Source organism: Pantherophis guttatus, chromosome 16, assembly GCF_059756535.1.
Source record: "Pantherophis guttatus breed Tessera chromosome 16, ASM5975653v1, whole genome shotgun sequence".
Taxonomy (NCBI): domain Eukaryota; kingdom Metazoa; phylum Chordata; class Lepidosauria; order Squamata; family Colubridae; genus Pantherophis; species Pantherophis guttatus.
In genome coordinates, this window is record NC_142078.1 from 6,106,786 (window position 1) to 6,127,215 (window position 20,430).

Genomic DNA, 20,430 nt, shown 5'->3' on the forward strand with positions numbered 1-20,430 from the left:
GATCTTATCTCTCGGCAGGTCAACAGGTTAATTCTCTTCCTTCTAAAGGAAAGTACATTTATCAAGAAGTTTAACCACCGCAGATCCAAAAAGTGGTTTCAAAACCTCAGAAGCTCCTTCAGAAATTATTCCTATCAAGGTGGGACGTGCTGCAGAGGATTTCAGACTACAACACCCATCGCTCTCCAGCCAGCCTCTTCCCCTCCCTGCCGGGATTCAAGATCCCTTAAGGTTTTGGGGAGTACGGATTGAGGAGGATGGGATCTGTAGTCCCATCGGAGGAGCTCAGGAGCGGGTCGAGATTGTCCTCGACCCATCTTGGAATTTGCAGGAGAACTTCTCCATTCCTGGAAAGAAAAAAAAGGACCAAGGAGACATTTTTCTTCCCCACCCCCTCAGCTCCCCATGTTTAAGGGCGAAAAAATTCCTTGAAAAAAAGAAAAGGATAAAAACATCTCATCTCACGAAAGCCAGATTTACTTTGCCAGAGGAGGTTTTAAGGAAGCCGTGCGCATTGTCCTTGAAATTTCCTCCATGGGGCCTCTGTCCACGAAAACAGGATGAAGCCACTTCCTCCCCAGCGGTCTTTGGAGATGAAAAGGGAGGCAGAGCGGCGGGAAGGGGAGGGGAGGGGCTCATCTACACAGATCTGAGTCTTGGGGGAGGGGGTGGTGGTGGAGGGGATGAAGCTCCTCGGAGGAGGGGGTTTACTTGAGGACATCTAGATGAGTGCAGACTTGCTTGAAGACATCATCTACCGTGCCTTCTGCGTTGACCTGAAGGTGGGGGAGAAAGCCACAGAGCTCAGGAGGAGAATCCTGAAGTTGCCGTCTTCTGAGACGACATCCAAGCGTCGCTGTCCACCCTCCCTCCGTGGAGGCCTTCTTGAAGGAATCCTAGCCAGGTTGAATGTTGGTCCACCAGCTTAGGGGGCTTTCAAAGAGAGAATGGGAGGACCACGAGAAGACCCATCTGATCTAGTCTGGAGGAGCCTATCTTCACCCTTGACCATCTTGGTGCCCAGGTTCATCCAGCTGCCTAAGCCATCAGGTGGATTCCAAGGGGAAGCCAAGCTTGATGCCTTCAAACCATGCTTTGGGCTTCGCTCAACACTTCTTCATTCCATGAAAACAATGTTAAAACATCTCATGGTTTAGGATGATAGGTAAAGGCCAAAACACCTCATCTAAGTCTGAAGGTTAGACCTCCCCCCCCCCCAATTCTGTTTCGCAGAGGAGGATCCATCTTCAAATCTTGGTCCTAGCACAAGGTCAACCCTTCAAATCTTGGGAATTGCTTCCTCCCCACCCAAGTTCCATTTCCCTTCTGTTTCTCTCCAAAATCCTCCCAATGTTGGCGTGGACCTCTTCCCTCCACTAGCAGCCAATTAGTCAGCACCTTGCTATGCTGAGCAGGATAAGACCTGGAGGGAAGCCCCTGAGAATAATGAATGATTCTGGCCCATCCTCATAACTCAAGAGAATGGGGGGGGGTTCCTTTCATTGCCTGCGATAGCTGGAGTATTTTTAAGAAATGAGGAAGGAAGGAATGAGAGGGGAGGGAAGGAAGGAAGCAAGAAAGAGAGTTGAGAGGGAAGGGAATGAAGACGGAAGGAAAGAGGGAGGGGAGGGAAGGAAGGAAGGAAGCAAGAAAGGGAGGTGAGGGAAGGAAGGGAATGAGGAAGGAAGGGAAGTGAGGGGAGGGAAGAAAGAAAGAGGGAGGGGAGAAGGAAGGGAATGAGGAAGGGAGGAAGGAAAGGGAGGGGAGGGAAGGAAGGAAGCAAGAAAGGGAGATGAGGGAGGGAAGGGAATGAGGGAGGAAGGAAGGAAGGAAAGGGAGGGAAGGAAGGAAGAAAGGGAGAGAAGGGAATGAGGAAGGAAGGAAAGGGTGGGGAGGGAAGAAAGAAAGGGAGGGAGGGAAGGGATTGAGGGAGGAAGGAAGGAAAGGGAGGGAAGGAAGAAAGAAAGGAAGGTGAGGGAGGGAAGGGAATGAGGGAGGAAGGAAGGAAGGAAAGAGGGAGGGAAGGAAGAAAGGGAGAGAAGGGAATGAAGAAGGAAGGAAAGGATGGGGAGGGAAGAAAGGAGGGAGGGAGGGAAGGGATTGAGGAAGGAAGGAAGGAAAGAGGGAGGGAAGGAAGAAAGAAAGGGAGGTGAGGGAGGGAAGGGAATGAGGAAGGAAGGGAATGAGGAAAGAAGGAAAGAGGGAGGTGAGGGAAGAAAGAAAGGGAGATGTGCGAGGGAGGGAAGGGAGGGAGGGAATAAGGAAGGAAGGAAGGAAGGAAGGAAGGAAGGGGCAAATGGCTCAGCCAATAATTTTTATGTGACTGAAATGACTCCCTCTGGAGTCCCAACCTCATCTCCTGGAAACAACATTTCCAATTTCAGACAAAAGGTAAATTCGTGTGAGAGGTTTCCAAACCATCCACCTGACTCACCTTGCGGACAATTCCCTTCTTCTCGTAATAGGCGATGACAGGCTCGGTGGCCTTGTAATAGGTATCTAAACGCTTCTTGATAGTCTCTTCGTTGTCGTCCACGCGCCCGCTGGTCTCTCCTCGTTTCAGCAGCCGTTTCACCATGGTGTCCTTCCCAGCGTCCACGTAGAGCAGCAGGGTGGGGGCAGTGATCTGCTCGGGAACGTTCAAAGAGAAGTCAAGGTGAGATGAAGAGGAAGCGGAAGAGGAAGAAGAGGAGAAGAAGAAAAAGGAGGAGGAAAAGGTTAAGGAAAAGATACGTGAAAAGATAGACCAGGAGGAGGAGGAGGAGGAAGAGGAGAAAAAGAAACGAAAAGTAGATAGATCAAAGGGGGGGAAGAGGAGATAGACGAAGGAGAAAGAGGAGAAGGAGAAGAAGATAGAAGAATATAGAGGAGGAAGAGGAGGATGAGAAAATAGAAGGGGGAGGAGGAGGATAAGGTTAAGGAGAAGATAGACGAAAAGATAGATGAGAAGGAGGAGGAAGAGAAGAGATAAAAAGATAAAAAGGGAGGAAGAGAAGATAGGTGAAAAGAAGAAGAAAAGGGGAGGAAGAGGAGGATGAGAAAAAAGGAGGAGGAGGATAAGGTTAAAGAGAAGATAGACGAAAAGATAGATGAGAAGGAGGAGGAAGAGATAAAAAGTAGATAAAAAGGGAGGAAGAGAAGATAGATCAAGAAGGAGGAAGAGAAGATAGGTGAAGATAGAAGAGAACAGGGAAGAAGAAAAAGAGGGAAGAAGAAGAAAAGGGGAGGAAGAGGAGGATGAGAAAAGAGAAGGGGAGGAGGAGAATAAGGTTCAGGAGAAGATAGATGAAAAGATAGATGAGAAGGAGGAAGAGAAGAGATAAAAAGGGAGGAAGAGAAGATAGAGAAGGAGAAAGGAGAAGATAGATGAAAAGAGATGAGAAGGAGGAGGAAGAGGAGATAAAAAGTAGATAAAAAGGGAGGAAGAGAAGATAGAGGAGGAGGATAAGGTTAAGGAGAAGATAGATGAAAAGATAGATGAGAAGGAGGAGGAAGAGAAGAGATAAAAAGTAGATAAAAAGGGAGGAAGAGAAGATAGAGAAGAAGAGAGGAGGAGAAGATAGATGAAAAGATAGATGAGGAGAAGGAGGAGGAAGAGAAGAGATAAAAAGTAGATAAAAAGGGAGGAAGAGAAGATAGAGAAGGAGAAAGGAGAAGATAGATGAAAAGAGATGAGAAGGAGGAGGAAGAGGAGATAAAAAGTAGATAAAAAGGGAGGAAGAGAAGATAGAGGAGGAGGATAAGGTTAAGGAGAAGATAGATGAAAAGATAGATGAGGAGAAGGAGGAGGAAGAGAAGAGATAAAAAGTAGATAAAAAGGGAGGAAGAGAAGATAGAGAAGAAGAGAGGAGGAGAAGATAGATGAAAAGATAGATGAGGAGAAGGAGGAGGAAGAGAAGAGATAAAAAGTAGATAAAAAGGGAGGAAGAGAAGGAGAAAGGAGAAGATAGGTGAAAAGAAGATAGAAGAGAAGAGGGAAGAAGAAGAAGAAGAAAAGGGAAGGAAGAGGAGAAGACGAAAAGGAGAAGGAGAAAGAGGAGGGAAAGTAAATAGATGAAAAGAAGATTGAGGAGGAGGAGAAAAGAAGGAAAAGAAAGAGAAGACCAAGTTTGCAATTATTTGGTCGTCCACACAAGTCCTCTAACCCCTCCTTCACGTGTTGCAAATTTCACCTGGCCCTTTTCTGTTAACGGATCAATAACGGCGGGATGACAAGATCAAAGCATCTTGCAAGCCATCAAACAAAACAAGATTTAGCCAAACAACAACCCACCCTAATTAGTTGCTAAGATCCGAATTCATATTTTTTGGCCAAGCAGAAGACTGCGAGAAGAGATTGCACTGCCCTCTTGTGGCTTTATCCCCCTCCAATCATATTAATAATAATTCGATAATAACAACACCCGTCATGCCCAAAAATCAAAAGCTCCCTGGGGGAAAAAAAAAATGAGGGAGCAACATTCCCAAGCTTTGAAATCTTTTCCTCTGGAGTCCCAAAGGTGCTTTTTAAAGAGGCAACTGGACTTTCTTGTTTTTTCGTTGAAGACGTTTCGCTTCTCATCCAAGAAGCTTCTTCAGCTCTGACTGGATGGTGGTGGGGAATGGAAGGGCTTATATTCCTTCCTATTTAGAATATAAATATATATTTATATTAATAGGGACCCGGTGGCTCAGTGGCTAAGACGTTGAGCTTGTCGATTGAAAGATCGGCAGTTCAGGGGTTCGAATCCCTAGCGCCGCGTAACGGGGTGAGCTCCCGTGACTTGTCCCAGCTTCTGCCAACCTAGCAGTTCGAAAGCAGGTAAAAAATGCAAGGGTTGTCTCAAAATAGTAAAGGTAAAGAGTTCCCCTCGCACATACGTGCTAGTCGTTCCCGACTCTAGGCGGCGGTGCTCATCTCTGTTTCAAAGCCGAAGAGCCAGCGCTGTCCGAAGACGTCTCCGTGGTCATGTGACCGGCGTGACTCAACGCCAAAGGCGCACGGAACGCTGTTCCCTTCCCACCAAAGGTGGTCCCTATTTTTCTACTTGCATTTTTTTACATGCTTTCGAACTGCTAGGTTGGCAGAAGCTGGGACAAGTCATGGGAGCTCACCCCGTTACGCGGCACTAGGGATTTGAACCGCTGAAGTGCTGACCTTTCTATCGACAAGCTCAGCGTCTTAGTCACTGAGCCACCGTGTCCCAAAATAGTAGTCACGCTGTAAACACTCTGACAGAGACCTGAGATTCACCACCACGTTCTTACCTTCTTCTCAAATTCCACGCCTTGGTTCACCTCCCGGGGATAACCGTCAATCAGATAGCCCTTGGACTCATTTGCTTTGGCCAACATGGCGTCTCTCAGCATGTCCAGAACAGTGTCCTACGGACGAAGAGTTTGGAGTAAGGAGCAATTTTGCAAAGTTTGGGGGGAAATTCCAGAGCTCTGGATTCAAAGAACCGGGAAAGGAGCTTGGATTTCGTTGGGGTCCCCACTGATGGGATATTTCTAACCCAAGACCATCCTGCATCTCGTCCGGTATTTATTTATATTCCACCTTTCCTCACTCTTGACGTGGCTTCCTTGATTTTCTTTACACAACAGCCAGCCTAGGTAGTCCTCGACCACAAGGGCAGCCCCATATTTTCTGTGGTTAAGCGAGACGTTGGTTAAGTGAATTTTGCCTCGTTTTACGACCATGCGCCGTGAAGGGAACCGCCGCCTCTGATGAGTTAGTAATCTGGTTGGGGTTTTTTGTTTGTTTTTTTTTAATTTGATTTATATGCCACCCTTCTCCGGAGACTCAGAGCGGTTTACAATGCGTTAAGCAATAGCCTTCATAATTTTCTATATTTATAAAAAGTCAGCTTTTCTTTCTTTCTTTCTTTCTTTCTTTCTTTCTTTCTTTCTTTCTTTCTTTCCTTCCTTCCTTCCTTCCTTCCTTCCTTCCTTCCTTCCTTCTTTCTCTTTCTTTCTCTTTCTTTTCTTTTTTTTAAAAATTTGATTTATATGCCGCCCTTCTCCGGAGACTCAGGGCGGCTTACAATGCGCTAAGCAATAGCCTTCATCCTTTTGTATATTTATACAAAGTCAGCTTATTGCCCACACAATCAGGGTCCTCAATTTACCTACCTTAGAAAGGATGGAAGGCTGAGTCAACCTTGAGCCTGGTAAGATTCAAACTTACAGTAATTGCAGACAGCTGGTGTTAATCACAATGCTATTAGTCTGCTGAGCCACCAGCCCCTTTGCTGTGGGTTGTGAAGTGAATTTGGCTTTCCCTTCGACTTTGTTTGTCGCAAAAAGGGATTGCCTGATCTCGGACACACTGCAACGGTCATAAATATGAGTCAGTTGTATTAAGAAATGATGATGAATTATGAAGAATGAGGGCACAAAAATGTTATGCCCAGTTGACACGTGGATTGATTAATAATGTACAGGAATGTAAGAAGAGATATAATTATAAAGTAAAAAAAGAGCCTTGGTAGTACAGTGGTTTAAAGCACCCTGTTATTAAGACCAGCTGCCTGCAATTACTGCAGGTTCGAATCTCGCCAGGCTCAAGGTTGACTCAGCCTTCCATCCTTTCTAAGGTAGGTGAATTGAGGACCCAGATTGTGGGGGCAATAAACTGACTTTGTATAAATATACAAAAGGATGAAGGCTATTGCTTAGCGCATTGTAAGCCGCCCTGAGTCTCCGGAGAAGGGCGGCATATAAATCAAATTTTAAAAAAAAAGGAATTTGAAATGAAGGTGTATGTGAATAGAAATCGGGGCTGCTCGGATACCATGTCAGATTGAATTGAAAAAGGGAGTTGAAAAGGGGGAGGGAGGAGAGTTGGGAGGTGAGAAGAGAAGAAAAGAAGAACGGGAAAAGGAGGGGGAAAAAGAAGGGGGAAAGAGGAGGGGAGACGGTAAGAAAGGGAGGAAGAAGAGAAGAGAGGGGAAAGAGGAGAGGAAGTAGAAAAGGGAAGGAGAGGAGGAATGAGGAAAGTAGAAAGAAACAGAAGAGGAGAGAGAAGGGAAGAAAAGAAAAGGAAAGGTTGTATTGAAATAAAGGAAGGAGATAGTAGAAGAGCAGACCCAAACAACTAATTAGCAAATGGAAGTTAAAGAACAAGATGAATGAATCATGATGAATGATGGACAAAAGACACTACGTTTGAATATGTTGATAAAAAATAAAAATAAAAAAAACTTTAAAAATAAATAAATAAACACCAGTCAGTTGTCAAGCCTCTGAGCTTAGTGGTTTTCTTGCAAACGTTTCCTGACCCAACTAGGGAACATCATCAGTGCTAGAAGGGAGGAGGAATAATGTGGGGCATGCTGCAACGGTGGTTGTTAAAAACAATCGTAAGTCATTTTTTTTTCCCAGTGCCGTTCGTTGTAACTTTGAATGGTCGCTAAGCAAACCCTGAAGACTTATTTATTCCAACAAGCCGGCCTAGCTTAAATGGTTTTAATGGGGGATTTTTAATCTTTTAATTTTATTGGTTCTTGGGTTTTAAATTGGGACCTTTTTTGATTTTGTAGATTTGGGATTTTAAATTGGTAATGCCGCTGATTTAATTTATTTTAGTTTTTTCTTAACTTTTGTACTATATGTGTTTTAATTTCTGGCTGTCCACCGTCCTGAGTCCCCCTGGGGAGAAGGGCGGTATATAAGTTTAATTAATTAATTAATTAAATAAATAAATAAACCGTTCTAGGTCAAGGACTGCCTGTAATGTAGATCAGACGGAAGAGGAAAACATCACGAGAACATTTCCAGAGACTGGGAATTTGGGTCGCGATTGAGGTGCGATGTGGTGGATGTCTATTCACTTGAGTGTTTGGCTTCGAATTATGGACAGCCTGCACCTTGGAGTCAAATCGGGTTGGGATTGAAGAGCAGGAGATGAAGGAAGCCAACAGCATGGAAGATCTCCAAGGCTGAGGAACATCAGAAGCAGACGTGGGTTGCTCCCGGTTCTTGCGAACCGGTAGTAAAAGCGGGAGGCTCCATCTACCCACCCGGACGTCATAATGGACGATCTGCACTCCGGTTGCGAACCAGTAGTAAAGGTAAGTAGAACCCACCTCTGATCAGAAGGTCTTCTAACTCACCAGAGGGACCAACTCTCCTTTCTCCATGATGGCCGAAAGCTTCTTCCCCCTATCCGAGCCGGAGCTGACTTCCGCTCGTAGCAGGTCACCGGTGGACAAGTGAGTGTAGCCATATTTTTGGACGATCCTCTCGCACTGCGTTCCTTTCCCAGAACCTGGTCCTCCTGTAGAAGACACGGGGCAATCAGGCACAGAATCAGGGATTAAAAATAATTAATAAAGGGGAATATTTGTAGCTCGGGATTGAAAGGAGGGGGTCCTTGGTGCTCTCTGAGCTTGGTGGTTTTCTTGCAGACGTTTCACGACCCAATTAGGGAACATCATCAGTGCTACTGGTAGTACTGCAGTAGACTAGCACTGAACACCAAGGACCCACAGTCCTCCTTCACTTCCTCTTCCTCTTCCTCCTCCTCCCAAACCCCATCCCCTTCTAGCACTGATGATGTTACCTCCTGGGAATTTTGAAAACTGAATATGCAAAAAAGAAAAAGTATTTAATTATACATATTCTGACAGCCGCTAGAATTTCCTTTGCCCAGTATTGGAAAGAAAAACAAACACCACCTCAAGAACATGTTATTGGGAAAATATTGGAGTGCGCCGAAATGAACAAACTGACTTCAGAAATTAATGACAGAGAAGATTCGGAATTTTATAGCGTGTGGGACATGTGGTACGAATGGATGGGGAAAAGAAATAAAGAAGGAAATAGAGATTAAATGCTAATTAATTAACAAAATCCATATGAATAGTATTACATTTAGTTTTAGAGATTTGAGCACTATTATCTTTAAGTGTTTTGAAATTAAATCTAGCTTTAAGAAACAATATCAAATAATAGACAAGTAATAATGCATGTAGATGTATATATGTATATAATTGCACAATTGAACCGAAAATGTACTGAATGTATCACTATATGTTATAATAAAAATCAAATTAAAAAAAAAAAAAGAAACGTCTGCAAGAAAACAAGGAAGCTCAGAGAACACCAAGGACCCCACATTTCTCCTTCACTTCATCCTCCCCCCTCCTCCTCCTCCTCCTCTTCCTCCTCCTCCCAAACCCCGTCCCCTTCTAGCACTGATGATATTACCTAGTTGGGTCATGAAACGTCTGCATGAAAATAAGCAAGTTCGGAGAGCACCAAGGGCCCCCCATTGAAAATAATATTGCTTGCACGCTAGTTTTCTTCAAGCAACAGCAACCTTAGTTTAGATCCACCTTTATTGCAGCAGGATTCAATTTTGGGGAGACCACTCCCCACAACCCACCGTGGATGGTGTCAAGAGATGGACATTGTCCCTACTGCCTTTGGCCACAACTGGAGGGCAGTTGAGACATTTTGAAAACATAATCCTCTAAATGCAAGGGACGTATAAACTGAAAGGAGGTTAATTGCTGGGAAATTATTTCTTTCTGACGTGAAAAATTATTTTTCTGACATGAAAAAGTAAAGCAACAAATTTTTAAAAGACCCCCTGCATGGAAATCTGGAGGGTTCTTTCTTTGGCTCTGCAGCAAAAATATATTTTATTCTGGGTTGAGTTGGGGAATTGTTGAGTTGGGCTCTAACCCAAACTTGTCAAGAGGAATCCAATCCCACTTTAGTTAGAACCCTGATGAAAAGTCCTTAAAAGTATTTTTTTTTTCTTGTGGAGCCAAAAGAAATACTACTTTGCGATGGCTTAAGACTTACCCACCACGAAGATGATTTTGTGGTTTTTCAATTTTTCTGCCAGGAAAAAAAGGGGAGAAAAACCTGTTAGGATCTGGCGGAGAAGTCAGTTCTTGGTTGCTCGCACAAGATACCCATCTGGGTTTGTGAACTTGTTTTTAAAAAGGATTCCCCCCTCATCCATCCCACCATCTCTCTTTATCTCTCTCTTTATCTCTACCCCTCTCCCTCTCCATCCGTCCATCCATATCTATCTATCTATCTATCTATCTATCTATCTATCTATCTATCTATCTATCTAATTATATATCTATATTCTATTATCTACATCTATATAATCAATCATCTATATCATATATCATCTGTCTTCTCTTCTAACATCTCTGTCTATATCTGTCTATCTGTTCTCTATTACCTATTCTATATATATCTATCTAATCTAATCAATCATCTATATCATGTATCTATCATCTATCTTCTAACATATCTATCTAATCTATCTATCTATCTATCTATCTATCATTTATCATCTATTTACATCCATCATCCATCTATCATCCACCCACCCACCCATTCATCCATCCATCCATCCATCTATTATCTATCAATCATCTATCTATTTACATCAATCATCCATCTACAATCTATCTATCTATCTATCTATCTATCTATCTATCTATCTATCATCTATGTTTCTATGTATCTATTATCTATCAATCATCTATCTATTTACATCCATCTTATCATCCATCTATCTATCTATCTATCTATCTATCTATCTATCTATCTATTTATCATCTATGTTTCTATGTATCTATTATCTATCAGTTATCTATCTATTTACATCCATCTATCATCCATCTATCATCTATCTATCTACCTACCTACCTACCTATCTATCTATTTATCATCTATGTTTCTATGTATCTATTATCTATCAATCATCTATTTACATCGATCTATCATCCATCCATCCATCCGTCTGTCTGTCTGTCTGTCTGTCTGTCTATCTATCTCTATCTATCTTTGCAAAAGATTTGAACCCTTTATAAATGGATATAAGACTCTCCATTACAAGGTTATTTCACAATTAATATCATCTCAGGTGCTGCAGCAATCAGCAAGTTTTATTTCCCCGATTTCTGAGGGCTGCAAATATGGGAGCCCAAAATTAGAGGGCCTTCATTCATTTTGCTACAGTTTCTTTGAATGATGCTTCTCAGGAGCCCAGAAACTTTTTCCAGACCTGGTTGAAAATGTAAAGACTGCCAAGCGGGAGAGCTAAAAATAAAAACAGTTTCAGGTTTCACAGACAACCTGTAATGAGAATTCTCCTTTGATTACAGGTTTCTAGAATTATATCCTCGAAGAGCTGAGGAAATGAGCCGTAAGGAAATTATGAAGTCTCCGGAGTCTAGTCAGAATGTCTGGATTGAGAGTTTTTGTATATCTTTTTCCCCCCTTGCTTTTAACACCCAATTCCAGAGGAAACGCAGCCTATAGAAGCCATAACTCAACTAGAATTGTATTTGCGCAACAATGGAAAAATGATGAGATTCCGTCTGAGGTGAATGTAATTAAGAAAATATTAGAATGCGCAGAAATGGATAGATTAACACTTGCTATTAAGGATAAAGAAGAAACTGGATATTTTTTGAAATGGGGTGTATTTTATCAATGGCTAGGCAACAGAAACAGGAGTTAGAAAGGAGGAGATGTAAAAAGAGGAAATGCTAAAGTGGAAAATTGTTAAAAGAAGATGATGTTAACTATTATTATTATATTATTATATCATCGATATTGTGGTGATGAATACCACAACAAATATGTGTATTATGATTGTTTTAAAAATAACTCTACCCAGATCACACACTGTTCGATGAAAATTGAATGTTATATAAATAAAACAAATAAAAAACCAAAAAAAGAGAGAGAAGAAGCTGTAACTCAACTGTGGAGTCTATCTTTTAACGCCAACGTATCAGCTCCAGTTACATCTTGGGTACTAAGTGATGGAGAAATGCCCCCATCCAGCCCAAACTGAGTCCTGCAGACGAACGGTTATCTGGCATTGTTGCAAACCTCTCAAGCCAGCTTCATAAATTGACTTCAGGCTAAAAACTCACCCACTAATGCGCTGGATTGACGCTAATGCCAAAGAAATGTACTTGTGATGTTTGGTGTCTGTGAAGATTCTCAGTCATCCAGGTCATGGGTGTCCCAAAGGTGCTTTTTTATTATTATTATTATTATTTATTTTTTCAAGAGGCCACTGGGCTTTGCTTTTTTCCTTGAAGACATTTCACTTCTCATCCAAGAAGCTTCTTCAGTTCTGAGTGAACTTCTGACTGCATCTGAATAATTCAGGTCAGAACTGAAGAAGCTCCTTGGGACGGGAAGCGAAATATCTTCGAGGAAAAAAAGTCCAGTCGCTTCTTGAGAAAGCATCTTTGGGACATGCTTGTACTTGTTGGATCGAAGGGTGTTTCCACTTGCAAATTTCAGACCACAGTATAAGGCTGTTAACTTAAAAACTGTCCAAGCAATGATAGCCAACAGGCCTTAGAGCAGAGGTGACAAACTCAATTTCATTGAGGGCCGCATCGGGGCTGTGGTTGACCTCGGGGAGCCAGCCAACTATGGCCAACTGGGTGGGCGTGGCCAACTGGGCATCTTGATGCCACTCCCCAAACTGCTGGCATGTTTCCTCTTCGCATTGGGTAGACTGGTGCCGAAGCTATGCTGGCCTAATCTTTCTTCTTCGCATTTGGTAGACCAGAACAGCCCCGTGGGCTGGATCTGACCACATCACAGGCTGGATCCAGCCCACAGGCCTCGTGTTTGACACCCCTGCCTTAAGGGATCTGGGATCTAGAAAACCTTGACCAGCATTTCCAAATTATTTTTCAGACTGTGGAATCTATTACTGGCACAGAAAAAGATCTCCAGAACTTCCTCGTCAAGAGGTGAAGCTCCAGTGCCTTCAGACGTTGTGGGTGCTTCATCACAGGAGGCTTTTAAGAAGAGACTGGGCAGCCACCTGTCTGACATGGTAGAGGATCTCCTGCTTGAGCAGGGGGCTGGACTAGAAGACCTCTAAGGTCCCTTCCAAGCTCTGTTATACGATACGATATTCGGAGAGGGTTTGATGCTATTTTCTTGAAGACTGGATGAGATGATAAACTGAACACTAAATTTTCATTCTTTGGGGGGGGGAAAACGGGAGCGAAGAATGGAGCATCTTGGGGTGTCCAGAAGTTGGAACATCATAAAGAGGTGTTGGTAGATGAGGATCAACCTAAATTTCTCTGAGGATAACTACTAACGTTGGCTTGATTGATCTGAAAGATCCACCAAAATTGAGAAAGAAAGAAAATTCACTGACCTGCTACCATTCTGGAGGGTTCTGGGGTGATGACCACCTCCTCTGTCTGAAAGAAACAGAAGAACTGATTAGACTGAAGATCGCAGCTCTTGAAGGGCGTCATCCCAGCGACTCAGGAAATTCCTTGATGGCTCCAATCTCCTCTTCCAAAACCAGACAGGATAATAATTCAAGGCTGCCAGCAAAAATAATTAAGCATAAAATAATTATTTCATGCTCCTGGGGAGGAAAGCCATGGCAAAGTTAGACAGCATACTAAAAAGCAGAGACATCACCCTGCCCTCAAAAGTGTGTATAGTCCAGGCGATGGTTTTCCCAGTTGCAATGAATGGTTGTGAATGTTGGACCATAAGGAAGGCTGAGCACCAAAGAATGGAGAGGCCTTTGAACGATGGTGCTGGAGAAGACTCCTGCGAGTCCCTTGGACTGCAAGGCCACCCAACCGGTCAGTCCTCAAGGAGATCAACCCTGACTGCTCTTTAGAAGGCCAGATCCTGAAGAGGAAACTCAAATCCTTTGGCCACCTAAGGAGAAGGAAGGACTCCCTGGAGAAGAGCCTAATGCTGGGAACGATGGAGGGCAAAAGAAGAAGGGGACGGCAGAGAAGGAGGTGGCTGGATGGAGCCACTGAAGCAGTCGGCGTGATCTTAAATGGACTCCAGAGGATGGTAGAGGACAGGAAGGCCTGGAGGAACGTGGTCCATGAGGTCGCGATGGGTCAGACACGACTTCACAACTAACAACAACAACAACAACAATAATTATGACTTCTCTCAATTTTGCCGTGTTTTTAAATCCTTCCCATCTCCCTTTTTAAAAAAGATCTCCCCAACTGCCACCTCAAATAAAACCTTCAATCATCCCTACAGATGTTTGGGGGGGCGAGGGGGGGGACAACACACATAAAAAAAATAAAGCCAATAAAATAAAACACAACCGCTTTACCTCAATCTATTCTGGAACACCAAAACCAATCTTGGGTTAGACACGGCAACTGATTTTTTTTTTCCCCCCCTTCCTTTTTTTCCAAGCTGGCAGATCCTGAGAAGGTTCGACCATGAATGCAGAGGAGATCTTACCGAGTCCAACCCTCCCAGGTAGAATCACCCCGGCAACTATCCAACGGAGGAAACAAGAGTCCAAGGATCGCTGTCAATGTGACAGCCGGGAGGCAGCCTCTGACTCAGAGCTACGTGAATGGAGGGAGGAAAAAAAATGCATGCATCACCTGGGAAGAGGTTTCCATGGCAACTGCTTCCTGCCTCGGATGTACCGGCAAGCCTTAGGAAGAAAACCTCAACGCCATAGGGCAGAGGCAAGAAGGACCACCGTGGGGGGAAGCTGAAGCAATGAAATTCCCCAGGAGGTATCTCTAAGTACCTGTTTGGGTCTCAGACAGGGAGGTTTTGGGTGGTAGAGATGAGAAAGCTCCGGTTCTCCAGATCTCCATAAAAATATTGTTGGATTTCCTATCTAGGTTCAAGCAGTCATCTGCTACTTCGGCCTGGCGTCTAACTCAGCCTGGAGAGGGTGGATTAAAATGCCCATCATCCCCTGGCAGTGTGGCGAGTGGACCACCCAGCTGGTAAGCATCTAAGGAAGGTTGAACCATTCCTTGCATTTTTCCCCCTTTCTCTCTGGAAAAAAAAAAAATGACTCAAAAGGAAAAGCATAACCTGTGCCTTCTTCTGAACTATTTCACTAGGGGATCTTACTCATTTTATTTTTCTGCTTTTGGGAAGTTATAAGTGCGAAGATGACCATTGCAAAGAGTACAGATAGACCCCTGGAACTGCTGAAGGACCAATGCTGAAGGACATCGCCAAAAAGGCGTTAAGAGTTGTTAACCTAATCTTGCGTAGCTTCTTCTCCAGTGATAACATTGTACTGCAAACTAGGGCATACAAAACCTTTGCTAGACCAATTCTCGAATACAGCTCGTCTGCCTGGAACCCGCACTGTATATTGGACATTAATACAATTGAGCGAGTCCAGAGATATTTCACAAGAAGAGTCCTCCACTCTTCTGCTCACAACTGAATATCTTATGCCACCAGGCTTGAAATTTTGGGCTTAGACAACTTCGAACTACGTCGCTTTCGGTCTGATCTAAACGTAGTGCACAAAATTATCTGTACATCGTCCTACCTGTCAATGACTACTTCAGCTTCAACCGCAACAATACACGAGCACACAATAGATACAAACTTAAAGTGAACCGCTCCAAACTCGATTGCAGAAAATACGACTTCAGCAACAGAGTGGTCAGTGCCTGGAATGCACTACCTGACTCTGTGGTCTCATCCCCAAACCCCAAAAACTTTAACCTTAGATTGTCTACTGTTGACCTCACCCCATTCCTAAGAGGTCTGTAAGGGGCGTGCATAAGCGCACCAGCGTGCCTTCCGTCCCTGTCCTAATGTTCCCTTTTATTCATATCCATTTCATGTATTCATAATCATGTTTATACTTATATCTGTTATCTGATATACGCTTGACAAATAAATAAATAAAAATAAATAAAGCTTGGAAGAATCGATGTGGACTCCACAGCATATCAATCCATCAGTCCAGACTGAAGGCTCATTTCAAGACAAAAAAAAGGCTTGAATGAAATTGAATTGAAATGAGCCTTCAATCTGGATTGATGGATCGATACTTTTCCCAAACCTGTTAGTTTTACAACTTTTCGGGTGATTTCATTTCCATTCTGTGAAAAAGGAGCCTGACTTTTGCAGGAAAGGGGAAAAAAAAAACCTCGCCAGCAAATGGATATCTTATTCCATTTGTTCTCCAACTCTTAAAAATGAAGAATCGGTTGCGCTGCTGCCTTTCCTTGATTCAAACCACATCTTTGCTCCCGTCCGAGCCCTCGATTAAAATCCTGCTTGCATCGCGGCTTGCAATCCTGGCTTGCTACCTGATCCTTCAAGGCCTCAGTTTCCCCACTTGCAAAAGGTCAGCGGCTGAAACCCACCTCGTGGGCTTCTCCGATTCCCATGAATCGAATCGCGGTTAGATTTCGGAAAGCTTTTTTTTTTTGGGGTGGCGTTGAATTTCATGGTTGAACAGCAGCTCGTCTTTACATTGGGTTATTCCACCACCTCCCCAAAAAAAATCTACTAATGTAATTTCAGGAAGACGCCGAGAGACAGGAGGGAGTCCGAGAATAGATGCTGGCACGGTTTAAGGGGAGAAGCAAACAGGTCTGGTTACATCTCTCTCTCTCTCTTTTTTTTTTTTACACCTAATAAGGTGTTTTGCAAAGTGCAACTCAGCCGCCGTAAATCTTTGCTGGAGAAAGTGAGTTGGGGGGAGGCTAGAGCCAAGTTTTAAATTTCTTCCTGAAGTTTTAAAGTGGATTTTGTGGGTGGGTGGGTGAATTTATTTACTATTTATTTTATTTTGCCGCATTTCTATTCCCAAGGGAATTGAAGCATGTCAGGAGTTTAAATTTCCCGTTCCTGCAAAAACACCGCATCAAAAGGCACACACTCTTGAAAACCTGTGTAAAATTGCTGTCTACCTCCCAGGTTTAAATCGGCGTGGCTGTCCTGAGATGCTAGCTTTCTGCAAGCAAGGAATTGGCCGGGTAAAGAAGCAGCCAACTCAATTTCTTCCTTCTTCCCTTACCTTTTCACTGGGCCACCCCCCACCCCACCCCAAGGATGGTTCAAAGGGCTCTCTAAACACCCCCAAGAAAGGAGTAGAAAAAAAAACAACAGGTACCTTCCAGTCAGTTGAAAACTATGCTAGACATCCTTCCACCAGCAGATGTCAGGAAACACGAGTGAAGGAAGATGGTTAATGATGAATCTGCTCCTGGAATGACACCTTCCTTCCTAACATCCAAGCGATGTGATCATCATGATGAGGTAACCCCATCATCACAATGAGGTGATGCAGAGTTTAATGACAGGTGTGTGGGCTGTTTCAAAACAACACAAAATCCCAGAACTTCCTCCCTTGGAGAAATCTAGAACCTCCCTGTTGGTTTTCTAAGGACAAGGGGTATATATAGGTGTGTGTTTCTGTGTTGTGATGTCTCTCCAGGTGGTGCAGTTAAAATCCCCAGGATAACCAATGTGGATAGTCCGAATTTAAGCATCCTTTCCATCCTCGGATGCATCCCAGGTTCAAATTTAGCCACAAATGCTTCCTAGATGGCTATTTATTCTCTGTCATCCCGGCCTACCTTATAGGGGGGTTGTGGAGTGTGGGGGGGAAGGGGGACTGCCATGCACATGTTAAAATTGCTGTTTAGATCCTTTGGGGAAGGCCGGGTTAAATCAGCGTACGGGGAGGCTGTCCTGAGATGCTAGCTTTCTACAGGCGAGGAACTGGCTGGATAAGGAAGCTGCTATTCAAATTTTCTTTCCCCCTTCCCTTGCCTTTTAAACGGGGCAGCCCACCAGGACGGTTCAAAGGTCCTTGGATGCTGGAAAAGGGAGAAAACATTTGCAAGAAAGAACGAAAAGACGGTGAAAAGGAGAACAAAACTGGAACTTCTCCATTTTGCTTAAGCCAGTATCTGGATTTCCTCCAGATCCTATAGTTCGCTACCCTTTGCACACCAGCGATCCCTTTTTGATGACCTCCAAATCTGGCTGGGGGATTTTTGTTTCAATTTACACCCACCCACCCACCCCAAAGTGGCTTATTTAGGATATTGGCACGGTTTTAAAATCGGGGGGCCGGAAGTTATCAGCCTCTCTCTTGATTCCCAGCAAAAAATAAATAAAACTCATGCAAAATTCCAGCTGTTTAGCCAGGGCAATGTTGCATGTTGGGGTGGGGGCAAAAGGAAGACAGAGACCCCCCTCCTTGAAAAAAAATGATTCTAAAGCCCCCCCCCCTCCCTCCTCTCCAGCAGCTTTGGATCAACAGACGCAAAGCTAAGAGGTCAGTCAAGGTTATTGCAACCGGACACTTTCCCAAAGTTGGTGCAGAGATGCACATACAACACAATCATTTATGGATCAAAGCATAACATGTCGAATTACCCACAAACTTTGGCCCTGGGTCTATTTGGCTGCAGATCCCCCTTTTTAAAAAAAAAAAAAAATTAAATTAAATTAAAAGCACTGTTGCAAATCCCTGCTCAGAGCTGCTTCCTGCTTTTCTAACCGTCAAGAGAAATGTTTTTTTTTTAAATCTTCTCCAATGATCTGTGCTGAAGGAGATGAAGGGGAGAAACTCAAGGCACCCACCGTTCTCCTTTCCCTTTGTCTTTTCCCCGAAGGATGCCCCTGCATTTAGCAAAATGGTTTTTTTAAAAAAAAAAATCCTGAAAAAAACAGCTCTGCACTTACCTCTCAGCGCTGGAAGAGGAACAGACAAAGGCAGCCACAGAGAGAGAAGGCTGTGTTCTCCGCCACCGGCCACTCTGCATGGTTATTTTTACCTCCCTATATAGAGAACCACTTCAAGGCATGACGGGAGAAGGAGGGAGCGTTGGCAGCCACGGGTGCCCACAGACGGGAGCTGAATAGCAATGATAGGGGAGGAGGGGAGAGGAGAGACAGATCTGGAAAGGAAGGCAGAAGGAGGCTGGTAAAAGAGAGCTAAGGCACAGAGAGGCTAAAACCATTCGCTCCGTGAATTGTGAAAAAAGGAAGGTTCTACATTTAGGCAAGAAAAACAAAATGCACCCGTACAATATATGTGGGACCTTAATAGTAGTAACTGTGAGAGGGATCTTGGAGTCCTAGTGGACAACCATTTAAATAGGAGCCAGCCGTGTGCGGAAGCTGTCAAAAAAGCCAACACAGTTCTAGGCTGCATCAACAGAGGGATAGAATCAAGATCAGGTGAGGTGTTAATACCACTTTATGATGCCTTGGTAAGGCCACACTTGGAATCCTGCATCCAGTTTTGGTCTCCACGATGTAAAAAAGATGTGGAGACTCTAGAAAGAGTGCAGAGAAGAGCAACAAAAATGATTAGGGGACTGGAGGCTAAAACATATGAAGAACAGTTGCAGGAACTGGGTATGTCTAGTTTAATGAAAAGAAGGACTAGGGGAGACGTGATAGCAGTCTTCCAATATCTCAGGGGTTGCCCCAAAGAAGAGGGAGTCAAGCTATTCTCCAAAGCCCCTGAGGGCAGGACAAGAAGCAACGGGTGGAAACTAATCAAGGAGAGAAGCAATTTAGAACTAAGGAGAAATTTCCTGACAGAACAATTCATCAGTGGAACAACTTGCCTCCAGAAGTTGTGAATGCCCCAACACAGGATGTTTTTAAGAAGAGGTTGGATAACCATTTGTCTGAAGTGGTGTAAGGTTTCCTGCTTAAGCAGGGGGTTGGACTAGAAGACCTCCAAGGTCCCTTCCCACTCTGTTTATTCTATTCTAGTCTAATGAAAAGAAGGACTAGGGGAGACAGGATAGCAGGGTTCCATTATCTTAGGGGTTGCCACAAAGAAGAGGGGGTCAAGCTATTCTCTAAAGCACCTGAGGGAGAAAGAAGAGGGAGAGGGAGAAAAAGAGAGGGAGAAAGAAAGAGAGGAGGTAGAAAGAGAGGGAAAAAAGGAGAGGAGGGAGAAAGAGAGGAGGAGGAAGAGAGGTAAATGAGGGAGAAAGGGGGGAAGGAGGGAGAAAGAAAACGAGAGAGAAGGAGGGAGAAAGAAGGAGGGAGAAAGGAGAGGGAGAGGGAGAAAGGAGGGAGAGAGAAAGAAGGGAGAAAGAAGGCGGGAGAAAGAGAAGAGGGAGAAAGAGAGGGAGAAGGGGGGAGAAAGAGAGAAGGAGGGAGAAAGAGAGAGAGAAGGAGGGTGAGGGAATGGACAGGCTGACCAAGGAGATGCCCTCTCCACTTCAGGCTCTGGCTGACCCCACCAGTAGCTCTAACCTTGTCCACCGGCAGCTCATTTCTTCTGCCTTTTGGCTCTCTCCCGTATTTTCTTTCCATTCCTGTTTGCTTAACAAGCAGGTTAATTGCCTGCAGTCCATCAATGACCCCTGGCCTCCCGTCCCCAAACTTCTCCCCGCAGGAACTCCCACCCAGTCGGTCTCAGCTTCTGGTCTGATGAAACGGGAAGCAAGCGGGCTTCGGATTCGACCCGGGTTCAGGAAAACAACAATTTGAATCAGGTCTGGACTGTATCAGTGGTGGTGACCTCACCTGCCCCTTTCTCTCTTCTTCCTTTGGAGAGTCTTGGCACGGGCCAAAGAAACTGTGCAGTGTCAAATCTAGACATACATGCACACACCAAAAAAACCCCCAGAAAACAGGATAATTAAGATGCCTGGAAGAGTTATGAGAAAACAACCC

At 44.1% G+C, this 20,430-nt stretch overlaps 1 protein-coding gene and 2 long non-coding RNA genes across 8 annotated transcripts in view; 2 read left to right on the forward strand and 1 right to left on the reverse strand.

Annotated features, from left to right (window-relative positions):
• The window catches only part of LOC148111788 (uncharacterized), a 37,447-nt gene extending 25,730 nt beyond the window's left edge, over nt 1-11,717 (forward strand). The window contains exons 3-4 of the long non-coding RNA XR_015730104.1: nt 7,700-8,054; nt 11,121-11,717. This is a non-coding gene — a long non-coding RNA (uncharacterized LOC148111788). The remainder of the gene's footprint in view (nt 1-7,699; nt 8,055-11,120) is intronic.
• On the reverse strand, nt 459-18,721 carry AK1 (adenylate kinase 1). 6 transcript variants are annotated; one of them, XM_060682099.2, is made up of 7 exons: nt 18,472-18,721; nt 13,160-13,205; nt 9,796-9,831; nt 8,097-8,260; nt 5,248-5,364; nt 2,435-2,626; nt 459-776 (listed from the first exon to the last, which is right to left on the reverse strand). In XM_060682099.2, exons 2-7 carry the CDS (start codon nt 13,167-13,169, stop codon nt 708-710), a joined length of 588 nt encoding a protein of 195 aa, XP_060538082.1. In that variant the 5' UTR covers nt 13,170-13,205; nt 18,472-18,721; the 3' UTR covers nt 459-707. The 6 variants fall into 6 exon arrangements, with proteins under 6 accessions (XP_060538082.1, XP_087735664.1, XP_060538084.1 ...); XM_087879538.1 differs by having other exon boundaries at nt 13,160-13,334; nt 18,472-18,546; XM_060682101.2 differs by lacking the exon at nt 18,472-18,721 and adding an exon at nt 16,889-17,028.
• On the forward strand, nt 14,388-14,952 carry LOC132709171 (uncharacterized). Its single transcript, XR_015730105.1, has 3 exons — nt 14,388-14,525; nt 14,637-14,744; nt 14,865-14,952. It is a non-coding gene; the product is annotated as an uncharacterized LOC132709171 (long non-coding RNA).
• Nucleotides 18,722-20,430: the final 1,709 nt, after the last annotated feature.